The following is a 17453-nucleotide window of genomic DNA, read 5'->3' on the forward strand; positions in this document are numbered from 1 at the left end:
TGTGTCTCTGGGTTACAAGAATTATTCCTGTTTCCTAGATTTAGAGTTCATAATGAGAGAGTGACAACACTTGTGTTAGTGGAGGTGCTCTTGTAGGCAAGATGATGCTAAATATAGATTAATCCAGAGCAGTTTCCATTTGGCTTTGAAACATTTTTCTATGAATACACGCAAGCTGATATTTCACTTCAAACAAAAATACAAAAGTCACATTTGTGATGACCTTACTCAACTATGAATCCTAGCCAAAGCATTTACTTACCGAGTTGGGTTCATCTATGACCAACATAAGGCACTGGCCTAGGCACTGATGTTCCTCAGAGCTTCTTGCATGCCAGTGGTGTACAGCAGAGTATACGTGCAAAAGTAAGCAAACAAACAACAAAATGGGGCAGGTGCTAAGTATAATGGAAAGGTAGGGCAGTGGACCAATATTTAAATTGCTTTTGTGTTCTTTGTTAACGTCTTCTTTAACCCTCACCATAACTCCGTGAAGACACTGAGGAGTGAAATAGTTTACCAGGGTCTATGTAGCTAAGAGAGAGTAGGCAAGGCTTTAACTTGTGTCTGCTGCCAAAAATCTGTACTTCCTATGCTGCTACCAGTCTCATCCTGTATATTCTTCTTTCCTTCAACAATGAGAACAATTATAGTCTATTGTGGTTTCACCTAATTAGGACTCAAATTTTCATCTGTAAAATGAGAGTGGTGTTTGTTTAGTTTTAAAATCCTGTGCTTCTGATTGTCAAAGCTGGAAAGGGGAATTTGTCATGGGATAAACAGTAAAGGAAAAGTTAGGTTTTGTTTTGATTTGTTTTTGTGATTCAGATTTTCTAATGAGATTTAGAACATACTTGAAAAGGAAACTAATTCGTAAAATTAAACATTTGATGGCAACAACGAAGAAGGCTTAAGGTCATAAGAGGGTAGACCTCACTGTATCAGGAATATGTGACAACACAGATACATCTATATTTTGGTATTTGAAAAGTTCGAACCTATTTATTATAGGATTGAAGCTTAGTGAGACAGTACAAACCCATTTCTAGCATAAAATGGATGACTTGATGTTTTTAAATAAAAAGTAGTTGGTAGATTTTTAAAAAATTCTAAAACTTTATTTTATCGTTATTATTTTTTAATAATAGAAATGGGGTTTTGCTGTGTTGCCCAGGCTAGTCTCGAACTCCTGGGCTCAAGCAGTCCTCCTGCCTCGTCCTCCCAAAGTGCTGGGATTATAGGCATGAGGCACTGTGCCCAGCCATTGGTGGGTTTTTGACCTTTAACTTTTCTTGTGTTGTGATTGTAACAGCAAACATTTCAAAAGAATTTGATCAGGAGGAGAAATAGCACCTGAGTTAACCACAGATTGAATGGTTATTAATTATTTAACACAGATGTGTTACATTTACCTCTAGAGAAAGATGCTTTTAATGATTGTAGAAAAACCAGTAAGTTCAATATTAGAAATTTATGTTTTAAGATTGTGACAGACATCAGAGCTGGCAGATGGGAGAATGTGCAGCTTGGATAACTGAAATGTTGTAAGCATGGAATGTGCCTATGTTAGTGACTGAATCTTAAATTGGAAATGTTTTCATGTATAACTTTATTTGAAGTAATTACTTTGATGTTTTTGAAAGTCGAAACAGTCTCTTTGTAGCAATGCAGTTGTTTTAGTAGCATAGAGGAATAATCATGTCAGAGCAAGGGCAGTATCCCCATGTTTATTCTATCCTATAATGAACTGATAGAGTCAAATAGATAGCAGCTTCTGTTTTTTTTTGTTGTTGTTGTTGTTGTTTGTTTTTTGCTTTTTTTTTTTTTTGAGATGGAATCTTGCTCTGTTGGCCACACTGGAGTACAGTGGTGTGATCTCAGCTCACTGCAACCTCCGCCTCCTGGGTTCAAGTGATTCTCCTGCCTCAGCCTCCCAAGTAGCTGGGATTACAGGCACGCACCACCACACCCGGCTAATTTTTGTAATTTTAGTAGAGACGGGGTTTCACCATGTTGGTCAGGCTGGTCTCAAACTCCTGACCTCAAGTGATTCACCTGCATCAGCCTCCCAAAGTGCTGGGGTTATAGGTGTGAGCCACCATGCTCAGTCAGCTTCTGTTAATAATGTGCTGAATTTTCCTAGTTCCTCCCTAGTGATTTTTTTTCCCTTCAAGAGATATTTCTTTTAAAAAGCAGATAAAATAACTGCAGAATCTTACCTGTCATTTACTTCTGTATAGCAAGAATCACATTTTAAAAGAATGTCACAAATTGTTACCATAAGTTAGCTAATATTTGTATAGTAGCTCAGAGTGCAAATCCTGAGGCCAAGTGCTTTTTTTTTTTTTTTTGAGGCAGAGCCTTGCTCTGTTGCCCAGGCTGGAGTTCAGTGGCACGATCTCGGCTCACTGCTACCTCTGCCTCTCAGGTTCAAGTGATTCTCGTGCCTCAGCCTCCCAAGTAGCTGGGATTACAGGTGTGCGCCACCACACTCAGCTAATTTTTTGTATTTTTAGTAGAGATGGGATTTCACTGTGATGGCCAGGCTGGTCTCAAACTCCTGATCTCAAGTGATCCATCTGCCTTGGCCTCTTAAATACTTGGATTACAGGCGTGAGCCAGCACACCTGGCCCCAAGTGCTTTAAACAAATCTTACTTAATTTTGGTTTCCTAATGATAGTGTAAAATGACCTTGGAACACAAGATCCTTAATTGTGGCTTCTTGTTGGAGGACAAAGTTGGAAAGACAACCATTTCATTATTTTACTGAAGTTTATATAGTATTGACTTGTCATTGTTTGAATATATTGGAAATGAAAAATGACAGTGATCATAATTTATTTTCAATTTTAAGTGTAATATATGAAAATATTGCTGTCTCTGTTTATGATGAATACTAAATTTAAGCTAAGTTATAAGGTGTGCTGTTTGGAAATATGGAAGAAACAAGAATGAAGCCAGATAACAAGTTTATGCTTGTATTTCCTACTGATGAAGACTTTCAGACGAGTTATTTTCATGGGTAGGTGATGTCACTCTGCATGTATACACTTATACTTTTTTGCATGATTATACATGTAGGAGTGGTACAATTTTGACTTGACTGTTGACCTGTTGCCTCAATTTGGGGGTAGGGGTGGAGAATATGAGGGCAAGAGGCTCTGAATGGTATTAGTCATATAAATTTTAAAATAACTCACTAAAATAACTTAGTACAAACACCTAAAAAAAAGCCCTTAAAAAATAGAACATATGGTCAAATAGTCAATATTGTACTTGGCCCTTATATCTTCTGTATCCAAGTATTTGGACATCACACAGTATCTTGATTCCATAATAATCATTTTGAACTCTGACGAGAACGCCATTGAATATTGCAGCTTTCTTTTCTTTTTTTTAGAAAAGAAAAACCTCAAACACGAATCATTTTCTTGCTGTTTAAACTAAAATCAATTACCAACTGATACCAAGGCCACACTGTTGAATTTTATGGTCATTGAACTTGATTTACCCCTTAAGGGGATCTGGAAATTATTTTTAAGTAGTCAACTAAAGTTGTCATGATCGTCAGAATTTCATATTGTGACATGTCTGTTCTTTATACAGTGGCACCAAACAACTCATTTACTTTTATGTTTGGTCATTTTTTATTTAAAAAATATTACTACATAAACCTGTGGTTTGGTAGTTTAGTTTTAAGGGATCACTACCCAAAGTGTGTTTTTGTTCAGTGACAATTGACACAATGGATATTTGTATTAAAATAGTAATACTTCATTGTGTTACATTTTTATGATTGATTGGCACAGATGCATTCCTTCATAGTCAAGAGTTTCATAAAATAGGTGTGTTTAATATTCATTTGTTGGATGATACCTTAAAAACCTTAATGGAAATAGTTTGCTTGCGCTTCATAAATAGCCTTTGGGGGAGAAAACAGCATTCCTTTATTTCTGCTTTATATTAAAATAGGGGTAGTAGAGGGATTTCTTACTTGAAGGAAAACTTTATGTTTGCTTTTTGCTGTTAATGTTTTTCTTAAAAAAGGGGTAGAATTAGCATTTTAAAGCATGTATCTATTCTACAAGCATGAATATTGACTTATTTTAGCATGAATTGCTGCAGTGTAATTAATTTACTTTGAAACTCAGCTGCCTTTTTCAGCCAGTTAGGGGGATTTGAGGGTGGAAGAGTCCTCTTCCAGTAAGAACTTTAATATTTTCTTGTAAAATCACCCGTAAGATTGCATATTGTTTAGTTGGAGTATGAGCTGGTTGTCTTTCTTAAGGAAAAGGAAATAGAAATATCCCTCATAAGATATCCAAAGCAAAATCCTGAAAATGGATTTGTTGTATTGTCTTTTTACAGAATGTCATAAAGTGTATAACATCCCTGTTTTTATAAAAGGACTTTACTGGAAATAGATATGTTAGTCAAACAGAGCTCTAGTGTTAACCTTATTTCTTTAGGACATAGGAAAATATATTTGATTTTCTTTTCTGAATCTACTAGAGACTTTTTATATTACCCAGTAAGAGAAAGAACTAGATTCATTCTTTTAAAAAATATAAATTGGGTTTTAATAATTTGCATCAGTTTTTTCCTTTAAGAAATCAGTTCCACTTTCTCTGTGGAGTCATCCTTTTTTTCTTAATCTTGCTCTTTAAAAGTATGACAGGAATTCAGTGTAACATTGTTGAGTATAGTCTTGTCTTCTGTTCTTCATAGTAACACTCCTTTTCCTCCTTCCAAAATGTGTCCATCATCTTTGTAAGCTTGGATTATCTTTTTCACTTTCACATTTTGTACAAAATATTAGATCTATAAAGTGCAGCTTTTCTGATGAGATAGAATAATGAAGGCAACTGACATTAGAGGGCTCTTACTAGTTTCAGAAGTATTTTTCACCCCACACGTTAGATACAAGTATACATTTTCTTTCTTCCCTAGATGGACCTCCAGTTGTAGCTCATTATGATATGTCTGACACCAACTCTGACCCAGAAGTGGTAAATGTGGACAATTTATTGGCGGCTGCAGTAGTTCAAGAGCACAGTAATTCTGTAGGCGGCCAGGACACAGGAGCTACCTGGAGGACCAGCGGGCTTCTAGAGGAGCTGAATGCAGAGGCAGGTTGGTCTTCCCCATTCCCCTTCTCTAACGGTGTAATATGCATGTGTCCTGGTGCTGTTTTCCTTGTAGTGGACCCTGATGAGGAGAACAGGTCATACCAGAGACATCTGGCATTGAATGATTGGTTGTGACTATCCAGGCTGCCATTTATACCTGAAACAATTTGGATAGCTTGTCATTCATCTTTCCTACTCAGAAGGAAGTACAAATAAGAGCATTTAAGACATTAATTGTAGGTATTGGTAGGTTTCAGTAGGCATATTTCTTGGATTAAAAATGCCCAATATTTGCAAAAATGACCCAGATATGCTCATATTCTTTGGCCAGTTCTTTCTCTCACTTTAATTCTGGGTAGTGACCTTGCAGCTTGGATAGGGAATCGTTGAATCTCTCCCTGTGGGGCTGGCTGTTCATACACAGCGCTGCCGCTGTTTCTTGTGCTTCTTGCTGTGGAGTGACCCTGTTAATTCCTCGTCAGTAAGTTCTCATTTGTCTTTTCTAACTCCTTTCTTTTAGTTTCTGTCTCTGTTAGCTCAGGAAAAAAAATCTCTGTCCCTGTCTTACATTTTTTTAGTTTTGTGATTATTCTTTAAGGTGGTATTTATTCACTAAAAAATCCACTGCTGTTACCTTTGAAAAACTTTCACAATACCTCCAAGTCTTCTTCAATATTTTCTTCAAAACTTTCTTTCAGCATTCTAATTTAGACCTTGTTTTGTTGTTGTTGTGAAAGTACTAGCACTGAACATTTAAGAAGAGAAGGGGATTGAGAGACTGCTTATGCAGTGTATAATTTCTTTAGTGTTGCTGAAAGATTATAGTTTTCTAGTTAATTTATAAATGCATTGGTTTTATGAGTTAATCTAATAGTTTAATCACTACCTAAAGTTATTTTTATGAAAAATGAGTTTTACAAAAAAATGAGTTATAGTTTAGAACTTTTTATATTGAGACAGAACTCCATTGATTGTTGTTGTCTTAAATTATTCCTTTCATAATCTTTGATTGGAATTACAGAAAAATCACTTGTTTGTTGACCTGATTGATTTACTGTAGCTAATTTTGGAACTGAACCTGGATTTAGTTTTGATTTTTTTTGACTGGTAACTGCTGCCTGTTTGTCCTTGGACCAGTTGTTTCTCCTCTGGACTTCAGTTTTTATATGTATAAATCCTTGTTTTGCCCAACAAGTGTCTTTTAAGGATTTATTAATATGTATTAATACAAATACTTTGAAAAGAAGTAATAATGCTTCTGGGCACAGTGGCTCACGTCTGTAAGCCCAGCACTTTGGGAGGCCGACGTGGGAGGATCACTTGAGGTCAGGAGTTCAAGACCAGCCTGACCAGCATGGTGAAACCCCTTCTACTAACAATACAAAAATTAGCTGGGCGTGATGGGTGTGGTGGTGGGCGTGGTGGTGGGCGCCTGTAATCTCAGCTGTGGAATTGCTTGAACCTGGGAGGCAGAGGTTGCAGTGAGCTAAGATTGTGCCACTGCACTCCAGCCTGGGTGACAAAACTAGACTGTATCCCCCCAAAAAAGAAAAAAGAAGTAATAATGCTTTATATCAGTGGAAAGTAGTTTGGCCACATTTTGTACAATATGTGTTTCTAAGTTATTTATTTATTTATTTATTTATTTGAGATGGAGTTTCGCTCTTGTTGCCCAAGCCAGAGTGCAATGGCGCGATCTCAGCTCACTGCAACCTCCGCCTCCTGGGTTCAAGCGATTCTCCTGCCTCAGGCTCCTGAGTAGCTGGGATTACAGGCGCGCACCACCATGCCTGGCTAATTTTTTGTAGAAATGGGGTTTTACCATGTTAGCCAGGCTGCTCTGGAACTCCTGACCTCAGATGATCCGCCTGCCTTGGCCTCCCAAAGTGCTGGGATTACAGGCGTGAACCACTGCACCCAGCCTTGTAATTTGTATATTAGATGGTTTATCTTTGTTTTTCATCCTTTGGCAATTAAGTCATCCATTCCACTTCAGTTTTATTTCTCTGTTTTCTTAGTCTTGCCGTTAAATATAGACCATTTTATGGTAAAGTTTTGGGGTAAAAAATGAATGATTACCAACGTTTTGCTCTTCATATGCAGAATTCTTAATATTAGGTTGAACCGTATGGAATTGTTAATATTTGACTTTCTGACCTACAACAAATCAGCCATTTCTTATGACTTGACCGAATAATGCAAAGTTTGCGGTTTTAAAATATCATTAAAGTTTAGCTTTTGGGATGGCATTCACATTTTCAGATTCAAGTAATTGTTAGCCTGACTATTTAAAAATCACTCTTAAGAAACTACCACCATTCTTTTTAAGAAATAAAACGTGGTAAAAGTATGTGAGGAGGAAAACAACTGTGGCTTCAGATGTTTTCCTTCCCTTTGCCCTTCCCACGCCAAAGCTATCCTAAATTGGATATTTAATGTGTGGTATTCCTGTGTATTTCTTTATATATTTGTACTACATTTGTTATATATCTAAATAAGCATGTTTTTAAAAACTAATTGGTATCACATTGAAGGTAATCATTTGAAATGTGCTTTTTTAGTTAAACATTTTATGAGTTTTGTTGTTGTTATGTGTGGCTCTAGTTCATTCATTTTCCACTGCTATTTAGTATTCCACTATATGAATATATCACAATTTACCCATTCTCTTGTTGGACATTTAGGGTGCTATTTTAAGTGATACTGCTCTTAACATTTCTTTATGTGTTTTTTGGTATATGTATATGATAATTTCTCTAGGATATAATTAATATATAGAGAGAGCATTTGTGCATATTGGACCATAAATTTTGTGTAGGTTTCTGTATATCATAGGATGCAGTCACCACTGCTCAGCAGATACCCATGACATTTTGTTATGAAGCTTATTGGCTCTTTCAAAGGCATTTTTTTTTTCTTAAATCTGACAATACTGGTATGTGGGTAATAAATAAAAATAATACTGTAGTCTTGATGTGATTATCATAGTGGAACTCATCTTGTGAAGATATCTGAATGTGCTTACAGTGTCTCAATAAAATATTAATAGAATTTATGCTTAGGAGCCAGTTAATAGTTTTGAGACTTGTACTATTAGATGGTCATTCTTATGGTGTGAGTGTAAGTTAAAATTTTAATGGTTAATCTGGGTCCTGTCTTTCCCTTTCACAACAAAATAGCAAGCCTAGTTATTGAGCAGACTATTCAGGGGTTCACTTTAATCAACAGCAGCATCTCAACCCAGGTCCACAGCCCCATCCCATTTAGGATCACATAGGTATGCACTAAAGATAGAGTAGGTTGCCTTTTTCCAAGCAATTAGATGATTATCTTGCATCCAAAATATATATTTAGTTTTAGTTTTAACCTAGGCAAAAGACTTGAGCCACATGCAGGGATTAAAAAGTAAGTTGAAATTAGAGAAGCTACTGATCAACAAAAGACCTAAATTTTCCATTTCAATTCTTGCCATGTGTTTGCTTTTTTTAAGTTGATGTTGGAATTGAACACTGTAGTGGGTGATTTTGAACCAGTGGCCACTTAGAAACTGCATGCCCTCAGGTAAATTATATAAAGCCTCAGTTTTCCCTATCTATAAAACTGGGGCACAACCTTTATAGTATCTACTTCAAAAGGTTATTGTTACCACTAAGTGAAATACAGTGTGTTTACTACGGAGGACAGCACATAGTAGGCCCTCAGAAATGCTAACCAGCATTATGTTAATATGCTGAAGTAGACTGAGTAAGGAAGTGATTAGTGGCTCAGTCACTGGATTTCTAATTACTCTCTTGCACTGCAACGAGTTGCTCTTGCTACAAGTACTTCTTAAATTTTGCCAGAGCGTAGAAATTACCCAGTGTGTTTATAAATATTCACACTCCTAGGTTTCTCCTGATGATTCTGTCAATAAATCTGAAATGGTTTCTGGGAATCTCTTTTTAATAATAGCCTCAGGTAACTCTTGTATCCAGCATGTTTAGGAAACTGTATTAATATATCTGAAAATGGCTTCATTTTTGTTGCTAGTAAGGGCTCACTGCAAACAAATGTAGTTGGGGCAAGAAGAAGCAGAAGTCTTGGTGAGGAAGGCTTATAGCTGTGGTAAACTGAACTTATTTAGGATTTTTTTCCCTGGGAAGTTAAAACTTTAAATACCTTATCTTTTCCATCAGCCTTCTTGTCAAGAAGGTAGGCTCTGAGCATTTTCCCCATCCTTACAATAGGGATGGTAATCTTGATTTGTCCCTAACATGGTGGCAGTACAGAGAAATGAATCCTGGGTTTCCTGTTCCTAGTGTAGGGTTTTTAATAATTAGACCAGAATGGCCATGTTTCAGAATCAGTATAGTGAAGGAGATGAAGTATGGTCATGTTCTTCATGTTTATCTGCATCAAATTGATGGTAAGAGTTTAGATTTTTTTTTTTTTTTTTTTTTTTTTTTTAGAGGGAGTCTCCAGTCACCCAGGCTGGAGTACAATGGCACATTCTGGGCTCACTGCAACCTCTGCCTCCCGGGTTCAAGTAATTTTCATGCCTCAGCCTCCCAAGTAGCTGGGATTACAGGTGTGTGCCACCGCGCCTGGCTAATTTTTTTATTTTTAGTAGAGACAGGGTTTACCATGTTGGCCAGACTGGTCTCGAATTCCTGACCTCCAGTGATCCGCCTGTCTTGGCCTCCCGAAGTGCTAAGATTACAGGCATGAGCCACCACACCCAGCCAGATTTTAGATTTTTGAGCTCTTCCTTCACTCTTTTTTGTTGTTGTTGTTGGAGATGGATTCCAGCTCTGTCGCTCAGGCTGGATGCGGTGGCAGTCTCCGCTCATTGCAGCATCTGCCTCCTCGTTCAAGTGATTCTCCTGCCTCAGCCTATCCAGTAGCTGGGATTACAGGTACCCGTCACCACGCCCCGTTATTTTTTTTGTATTTTTAGTAGAGATGGGGTTTCACCATGATGGCCAGGCTGGTCTCGCCCTCCTGATCTCAAGTAATCTGCCCACCTCTGCATCTCAAAGTGCTGGAATTTCAGGCGTGAGCTACCATGTCCAGCCCTCTTCCTTCACTTTTTAAGGTTGTTTAACATGCTCTTTAAGGAACTAAAAGTAGGCTGGGTGCTGTGGCTTACGCCTATAATCCTGGCATTTTGGGAGTCTGAGGTGGGCAGATCACGAGGTCAGGAGTTCGAGACCAGCCTGTCCAATATGGTGAAACCCCATCTATACTAAAAAAAATACAAAAATTAGCCGGGCACGGTGGCGTGGGCTCCTGTAGTCGCAGCTACTTGGGAGGCTGAGGCAGGAGAATTGCTTGATCCCGGCAGGTGGAGGTTGCAGTGAGCCGAGATTGCGCCACCTCTCTCCAGCCTGGGCGACAGAGTGAGACTCTGTCTCAATAAAAAAAAAAAAAAAAAAGAACTAAAAGTAGTAATTTGCTGTTTTTAAAGCTAAATGAGTAGTGACTTATTTTTTTATTTTTATTTTTTATGCCTAGCATGCGACTGTCATACAGTATGTAGTATTACTTTCTCTTCGGTGTGTTGCAAAGCTCAGGCCTAGTTCTTACCCAGTGGATTTACAGTTTAAAAAGTAGCTGGATTATTTCCTTTAAAGACAGAAAGAAACTGTTTTCCATGATAATTTAGTTACTACTTTTTCTGTGCTTCTTTTTCTTACCCTATTTTGGTAACTACCTTATCTTGGTAACTTTTTCTTACCCTTTCTTGTTGAAAAGGTCTGTAGTGGGAGGACAAAATTTAGAATTTTCTCATATAGTGAAAGAAGTTATCTTTCCAAAGACCTACACAGGCAGAGACCTACACAGAGACAGCCAGCTGTCACAATAGCTAAATATAAGTGCTCTGCTTTATTTTCAGTTTAATATATGGTAATTGTGGTATTTACATTTTTCTCTACAGGGCTTGTTCTTGTCTTAGAACTGGAAAAGATTACTACCACTGACAGTATTTGAAGAACCTCATAGCATCTTTGGCTCGCTTTTCTGTATGCTTTAGGCACTGTTCTGCCATTGGAATCCTGTGAAGTTCTCCATGGGGGGTGAGGCGGGGTGGGGAGGGGCAGAGCAGAAAAGGCCCAAAGGCCAGAGAATGTCAGGTTCTATACTGGAGCTCCCAAAGGAATGTGTGGCATGCTGAAGAGGGTTACAGTGACAGAAAAGGACTAATGGTCCTGGCTCTGAAATAGAAGAAGGAAGAGGCAGAGGCATCCCAGAATGCCTTTGGTGTCTCTTGTAGAGCACGGCATCTCATTGCCTTGGTGTGGGTCCTAGCTGATTTGTTTTCTGTGTGGCATAATTTATCTAAGGCTCTGACAGGAAATTTGGCAAATGTCTCACACTATTAGTCTAGGAGTTGTTAACATTCACCAGGCAGTCTATATTTAGCACCCCCATCACTTTCTCATGCCTCTTATCTTGCACTAGTATATTGACCAAGCATTACAGATAAGAGCAGACCCTAGGCTAGGCGCAGAGGCTCACACCTGTAATCCCAGCACTTTGGGAGGCCGAGGCGGGTAGATTACCTGAGGTCAGGAGTTCGAGACCAGCCTTACCAACATGGCCAAACCCCGTCTCTACTAAAATACAAAATTAGCCTGGCGTGGTGGTGCATGCCTGTAATCCCACCTACTCAGGAGGCTGAGGTGGGAGAATCGCTTGAACCCGGGAGGTGGAGGTTGCAGTGAGCTGAGATCATATCTTTGCACTCCAGCCTGAGCAACAAGAGCAAAACTCCATTTCAAAAAAAAAAAAAAAAAAGCAGACCCCAATTTTAAGTGACCAGTTTTAGCATATCATCTGGGTTTTGTAACCATGTTAAATACCAGCAGGTTTGGATTGCAATTTTTATGGCAAAAATTGCACTACCAGAATTGTTTGGATTATCTAACAATGTGGAAGGAATATTACTAGTTTCTAGATCCATAATGAATGAATAAAGTTAGAAGAATCTGAAATATTGGTGATGGTACCTTGTTTTTTTTTTAAAAGACAGTATAAAATTAACAAAAGTAGCATAGTAACTTTTCGTTTCATAAAAAATAAAGTGATGACATTTCTAGCTCTGGAATAAGGCTATTGGAGGTAGTAAGGTGAGGATGGCGGGGTCCTAGTCAGTGAAGACTGGTTATTCAGAAATATTGATGACAGATATTTCACAAAACATTCCTGCTAGAGAGGGTAGAATTATAAATTAGAATGATGGTTATAGGAACCGAGCAAAGAGATACTAAGAATTAACTAATTCCATCATATTCTTGTTGTATTTTCTTAATTACCATTGTTTAAAAGCATTGAGTGATCAAGGAGGAAGAGTTTGGTTATAGTGACCCTGCCTGTCTACAGTCTGCCTTTTTAATTTGGTTTAATTAATTTCATTTATTTATTTTTAGGATCCCAACAGGCTGAACCCCTTACAGTGAGTCTGCCACAAGTGGCTTTTAGTACCTCTTGGAGCTCAGCTCCTTGCTTGGTTGCTTATTGATTGATTGAGATGGCATCTCGCTCTGTCATCCTGGCTGGAGTGCAGTGGTATAATTCACCTCACTGCAATCTCGGCCTCCTGGATTCAAGCACTTCTTCTGTCTCAGCCTTCTGAGTAGCTGGGACTACAGGGGCGTACCACCATACCTGCCTAATTTTTGTATTTTTAGTAGAGACGGGGTTTTGCCATGTTGGCCAGGCTTGGTCTCAAACACCCGACCTCAAGTGATCTGCCTGCCTTGGCCTCCCTAAGTGCTGGGATTACAGGTGTGAGCCATGGAGCCCAGCCCAGCTTCTTGCTTCTTAGTGAGTAGGCACAGACAGTTTTGAGGTGGTTTTTCACATAAATAATGAGTATTCATGATAGCAGGACTTGTAAGTAGAGAGAGACTAACATAGGTGCCAGAACTGTTTCATGAATGAGTAACAGTCATGGAGTCAGTAGATGGCAGTGAAACGGTAACCTCCTGGAAGGCACTGCCTGCTGGTGTTGGTACATGAGGATGGAGATGAGTAATTTATAAGTGATCTGCATCCCAGCATTGGGAGTTAAGAGCAGCTTCCTCTTCAGAAGACTGCAGGGGAGACAACGTCTTCAGGGATGTCAGTCAGGTTTCCACAAGGAGGTGGAGAGAAAGTTCAGTGTATTTTACCATGGAGTTGGCATTCCAGAAGGTAAAGTTGTAGGAGGGTGAGCAGTGGGTGGCTGGAGCAAAGGAAGACAACAGAGTTGGGGATAAGATGGCAAAAAATGGATGATCCCAGGTGCTTATATTTTGTAGGTAGCTAAGAGGGTGAAAGTATAGTGTTTTACTTCTCATGACCACTGGTTTTCCTTCTACCCCTCCTTACTGCTTTTTCCTTTTCCACGTAGGCTTTTCTATACTCTTTATTTTTGTTTGTTTGTTTGTTTGTTTTTTTGAGACGGAGTCTTGCTCTGTCACCAGGCTGGAGTGCAGTGGCACGATCTTGGCTCACTACTGAAACCTCCGCCTCCTGGGTTCAAGCGATTCTCCTGCCTCAGCATCCAGAGTAGCTGGGACTACAGGCATGTGCCACCACACCTAGCTAATTTTTGTATTTTTAGTAGAGATGGGGTTTCACTATGTTGGCTAGGATGGTCTCCATCTCTTGACCTCATGATCTGCCTGCCTTGGCCTCCCAGGCGTGAGCCACTGCGCCTGGCCTCTATACTCTTACGCAGCTACTTCCACCACACTACTTTTCTACTTCATTGGACCAATCCCCCATCCCTTTATCAGTCCTCTCCCAGCTTCATGTCCTTCCCTATCAAGCCTATATAGGCCCAGCTGTCCTTTGCCAATGTCACTTGTAGAGTTGACTTTCCTGTTGTACTTACCTGGCAGAGTCTGATCCCTGGATGCACACTTTGAGCCTATATCCCCCATGCTAAGCATAGCTGGAGAAAATCACTTTGTCACAGAGTTAAAGGTTGCCTTAATTTCCTGGTCTGCAGCTTCATCCAGGCTCTCAGCGCTTCCCAGAAACTCCCCCTTTTCCTTAGGCAGCATTCTTTTTTTTTATTTTTTTTTGAGACGGAGTCTTGCTCTGTCACCCAGGCTGGAGTGCAGCGGCGCCATCTCAGCTCACTGCAAGCTCTGCCTCCCAGGTTCACGCCATTCTCCTGCCTCAGCCTCCTGAGCAGCTGGGACTACAGGCGCCCGCCACCACGCCCGGCTAATTTTTTTTTTGTATTTTTAGTAGAGACGTGGTTTCACTATGTTAGTCAGAATGGTCTCGATCTCCTGACCTCGTGATCCACCCGCCTCGGCCTCCCAAAGTGCTGGGATTACAGGCTTGAGCCACCGCGCCCGGCCTTGCATTCTTTCTTCGTAGTGGCTACTTCGCTTTTCTGCACCTGCCCACACCTACTCTCTGCAGGTGGCCTTGCCACATTCTTCAAAATCCAGATTACCTCAGCTTTGTCTGCTGTCAAACCTATTCTCTGCCCTTTTGGAATATGAACAGGTCTCTCTCATTGTTAAAAACTATATATATACACATACATACATACAACATACATACATACATACACCCTTCCCTCAAGCCCATATTCCTTACTCAGTACCATCCTATCTCCTTTTCCTCCATAGCCAAACTTCTTAAACTGTGTTTGCTCTTCCTTCCCTTTCATTATTCTTCAGATTGCTTTGCTATATTGGCTTTCTCCCAGGCTGGAGTGCAGTGGTGCAGTCATGGCACACTGCAGCCTTGACCCCCTGGGCTCAAGCAATCCTCCTGTCTCAGTTTCCCGAGTTGCTGAGTCTGTAGCTGCACACCACCACGCCTAATTCCCCGCCCCCCTTGCCCCACCCCATCTCTTAATTATTTATGTTCATCAATACTTGGGTTGTGTTTTCTAGACCACTTTTACTCTTCAGGATGATCTTTATTCTCTCATCTATTGCTGAGGATTTAACAAGTCTGTATTTCCTCTTTAGACCTCTGACCTGAGCTTTAGAACAGTACCGATTGTACCATTGACTGTCATCTGCTGACTCTGTGATAGTTTCACTCATTTATGAAACATTCCTGGCACCTGTCTTAGTCTGTCTCTGCTTGCAAGTCCTGCTATCATGAACACTCATTATTTATGTGAAAAGTTATGTGAACTGCTTAATGGACATATTAAAGGCACATAATCATCATGCCCTGAGCAACCACCCTCAGCTTTTATTAGTGCACTGAATGGCACTGTAACTCTATCCATTTACCTAAGTCAGAAACCTAAGCATCATTTTTGACTTTCTATGTTCTTTCATTTGCCTAATTCCCAACATTACTAACCCTCCATTCGTACACACACACACACACAGTATTTTCCATTGTTTTTTTTCCTAGTTCAGCCACAGTCATTTCTCACCCAGGAAGCTGCAGCAGTCTAACTGGTTTTGTTGCCTCCAGTATTTCCTGTCCTGCTTGCTATCAGTTTCATTTCTATACTCTGAAAGGAAATTCTTTAAAATGCAAAACCAGATGACGTCACCCCTCTGCTTACCCTCTGTTTAAATCGTTCAGTGGCTTCCTACTTCTCAAAGCTAAGTCCAGACAGCTTACCATGATCTGACCTGCTGACTTTGGTAGCCTTGTTTCTTATTACTCTTTTGACTGTTACCCCCAAATCTCACCAAACTTTTATACCTTAAAGGACAACAGAATGTTCTGTATGCCACTTCCCCTCATCTGTGCCTACTCTTCCTTGAGAACCCAGCTTCTCTGATTACCCTCAAGTCTGGTGAATGTTCCCTATCAGAGCAGTTTTCAAGCCATGGTGCAATAGACTGCTTTTTATTATCTCTGCATATATCGCAGGTTCATTGAGGGTAGAGACTATGCCTGCCTTGTTCCCCATAGTATTTCTAGCACTTAGCACAGTGCATAGCATGTCACAAGTATTTATTGTAGGTACAAACAAATAAAGTAAACAGTAAAGACTGTTTGAATTATTGAATATGGAAAAGTTGAAGGCTATAAAGAAGAGAGTCTGTGATTTTGTATTCTTCCTTAGCAGTACAGTTGGAACAGTGTGCATGAGGATAGGAATAACTAAAACATTGAAGTAGAACTTGGATGAAGACTTGGCCACAAGCAAGGTATTGGGGATCAGAGCAAGAATCTAGGTTTACGAAAGCAAGACTTAACCAATTCCATTTAAGCAGCCTCCCTAGATTTAATAAAACAGGGTTTTATCTGGTGAATGCCACCTTTTGTGTGCTTATAGGGTCCAGATATGTGCCCACTGCCAGTGCCACATAATCTGGATTACAAACCCACGCAAACTGTGGTATATAATCTCAATCACTGGTTTAGCTAGGAGCCATTCTAAGCATTAAAAATTTTTCACATATATGCATCATTTTCAGTCGAAGAATAAAAGGTAAAAATAGTACTAAAGAATTATGAAAAAGACCCACAATCATATATTCAAACTTGATTATTTTTCACAGCTTTACTCAGAATCTACATATTTTTATAGTGTTATGTGTAATACTTTATATGTTAGTATACATTTTTCCAAGTTGCTACATAGCACTGTAATGAGTATCTTTGGATATAACATTTTGCTTATTTAAAGGCTAAAGAGTAAATTATTAGGGATGGGTTTAGAGGGTCAGAAGGTATAAAAATTGTAAGCCTTGGTTTGAGACTGTCTGTAGCTTCCAAAAGGTTTACACTCAAGGGTGACAGGAGTATGAAAGTACAGGATTTGGCCAGGTGCGGTGGCTTAAGCCTGTAATCCCAGCACTTTGGGGAGGCCAAGGTGGGCTGATCACCTGAGGCCAGGAGTTTGAGACCAGCCTGGCCAACGTGACGAAACCCCATCTCTACTAAAACTACAAAAATTAGCCAGGTGTGGTGGCGCGCGCCTGTAATCCCAGCTACTTGGGAGGTTGAGGCAGGAGAATTGCTTGAACCCGGGAGGCGGAGGCTGCAGTGAGCCGAGATTGCGCCATTGCACTCTAGCCTGGGTAACAGAGCGAGACTCCATCTCAAAAAAAAAAGGTACAAGATTTCTCAATAACCTTGAAGCATTGGGTTGAGTAAAGGGAGAAGAGAGTTGCATGTAAAACTTTCTTTTCTTTTTTCTTTTTTTTTTTTTGAGACAGAATCTCCCTCTGTCGCCTGGCTGGAGTGCAGTGGCGCGATCTCGACTCACTGAAACCTCTGCTTCCTGGGTTCAAGCAATTCTCATCCTCAGCCTCCTGAGTAGCTGGGACTACAGGCACGCCACCATGCCCAGCTAATTTTTGTATTTTTAGTAGAGACGGGGTTTCAACCATGTTGGCCAGGATGGTCTTGAT

At 39.8% G+C, this 17453-nt stretch overlaps 1 protein-coding gene across 4 annotated transcripts in view; it reads left to right on the top strand.

Moving 5' to 3' along the window:
* Positions 1–17453, top strand: part of ARK2N (arkadia (RNF111) N-terminal like PKA signaling regulator 2N) — a 93995-nt gene that overhangs the window by 61929 nt on the left and 14613 nt on the right. For 2 of the 4 annotated variants that reach the window (XM_003830192.5, XM_008955628.4), the window contains exon 3: positions 4952–5134. The exons of the other annotated variants lie outside the window; for them this stretch is intronic. In XM_003830192.5, coding sequence (XP_003830240.1) covers positions 4952–5134 — 183 coding nt within the window. The remainder of the gene's footprint in view (positions 1–4951; positions 5135–17453) is intronic. 4 annotated transcript variants of the gene reach the window in all.

The sequence above is a fragment of the Pan paniscus genome, chromosome 17 (assembly GCF_029289425.2).
Source record: "Pan paniscus chromosome 17, NHGRI_mPanPan1-v2.0_pri, whole genome shotgun sequence".
In the NCBI taxonomy this organism is placed as follows: domain Eukaryota; kingdom Metazoa; phylum Chordata; class Mammalia; order Primates; family Hominidae; genus Pan; species Pan paniscus.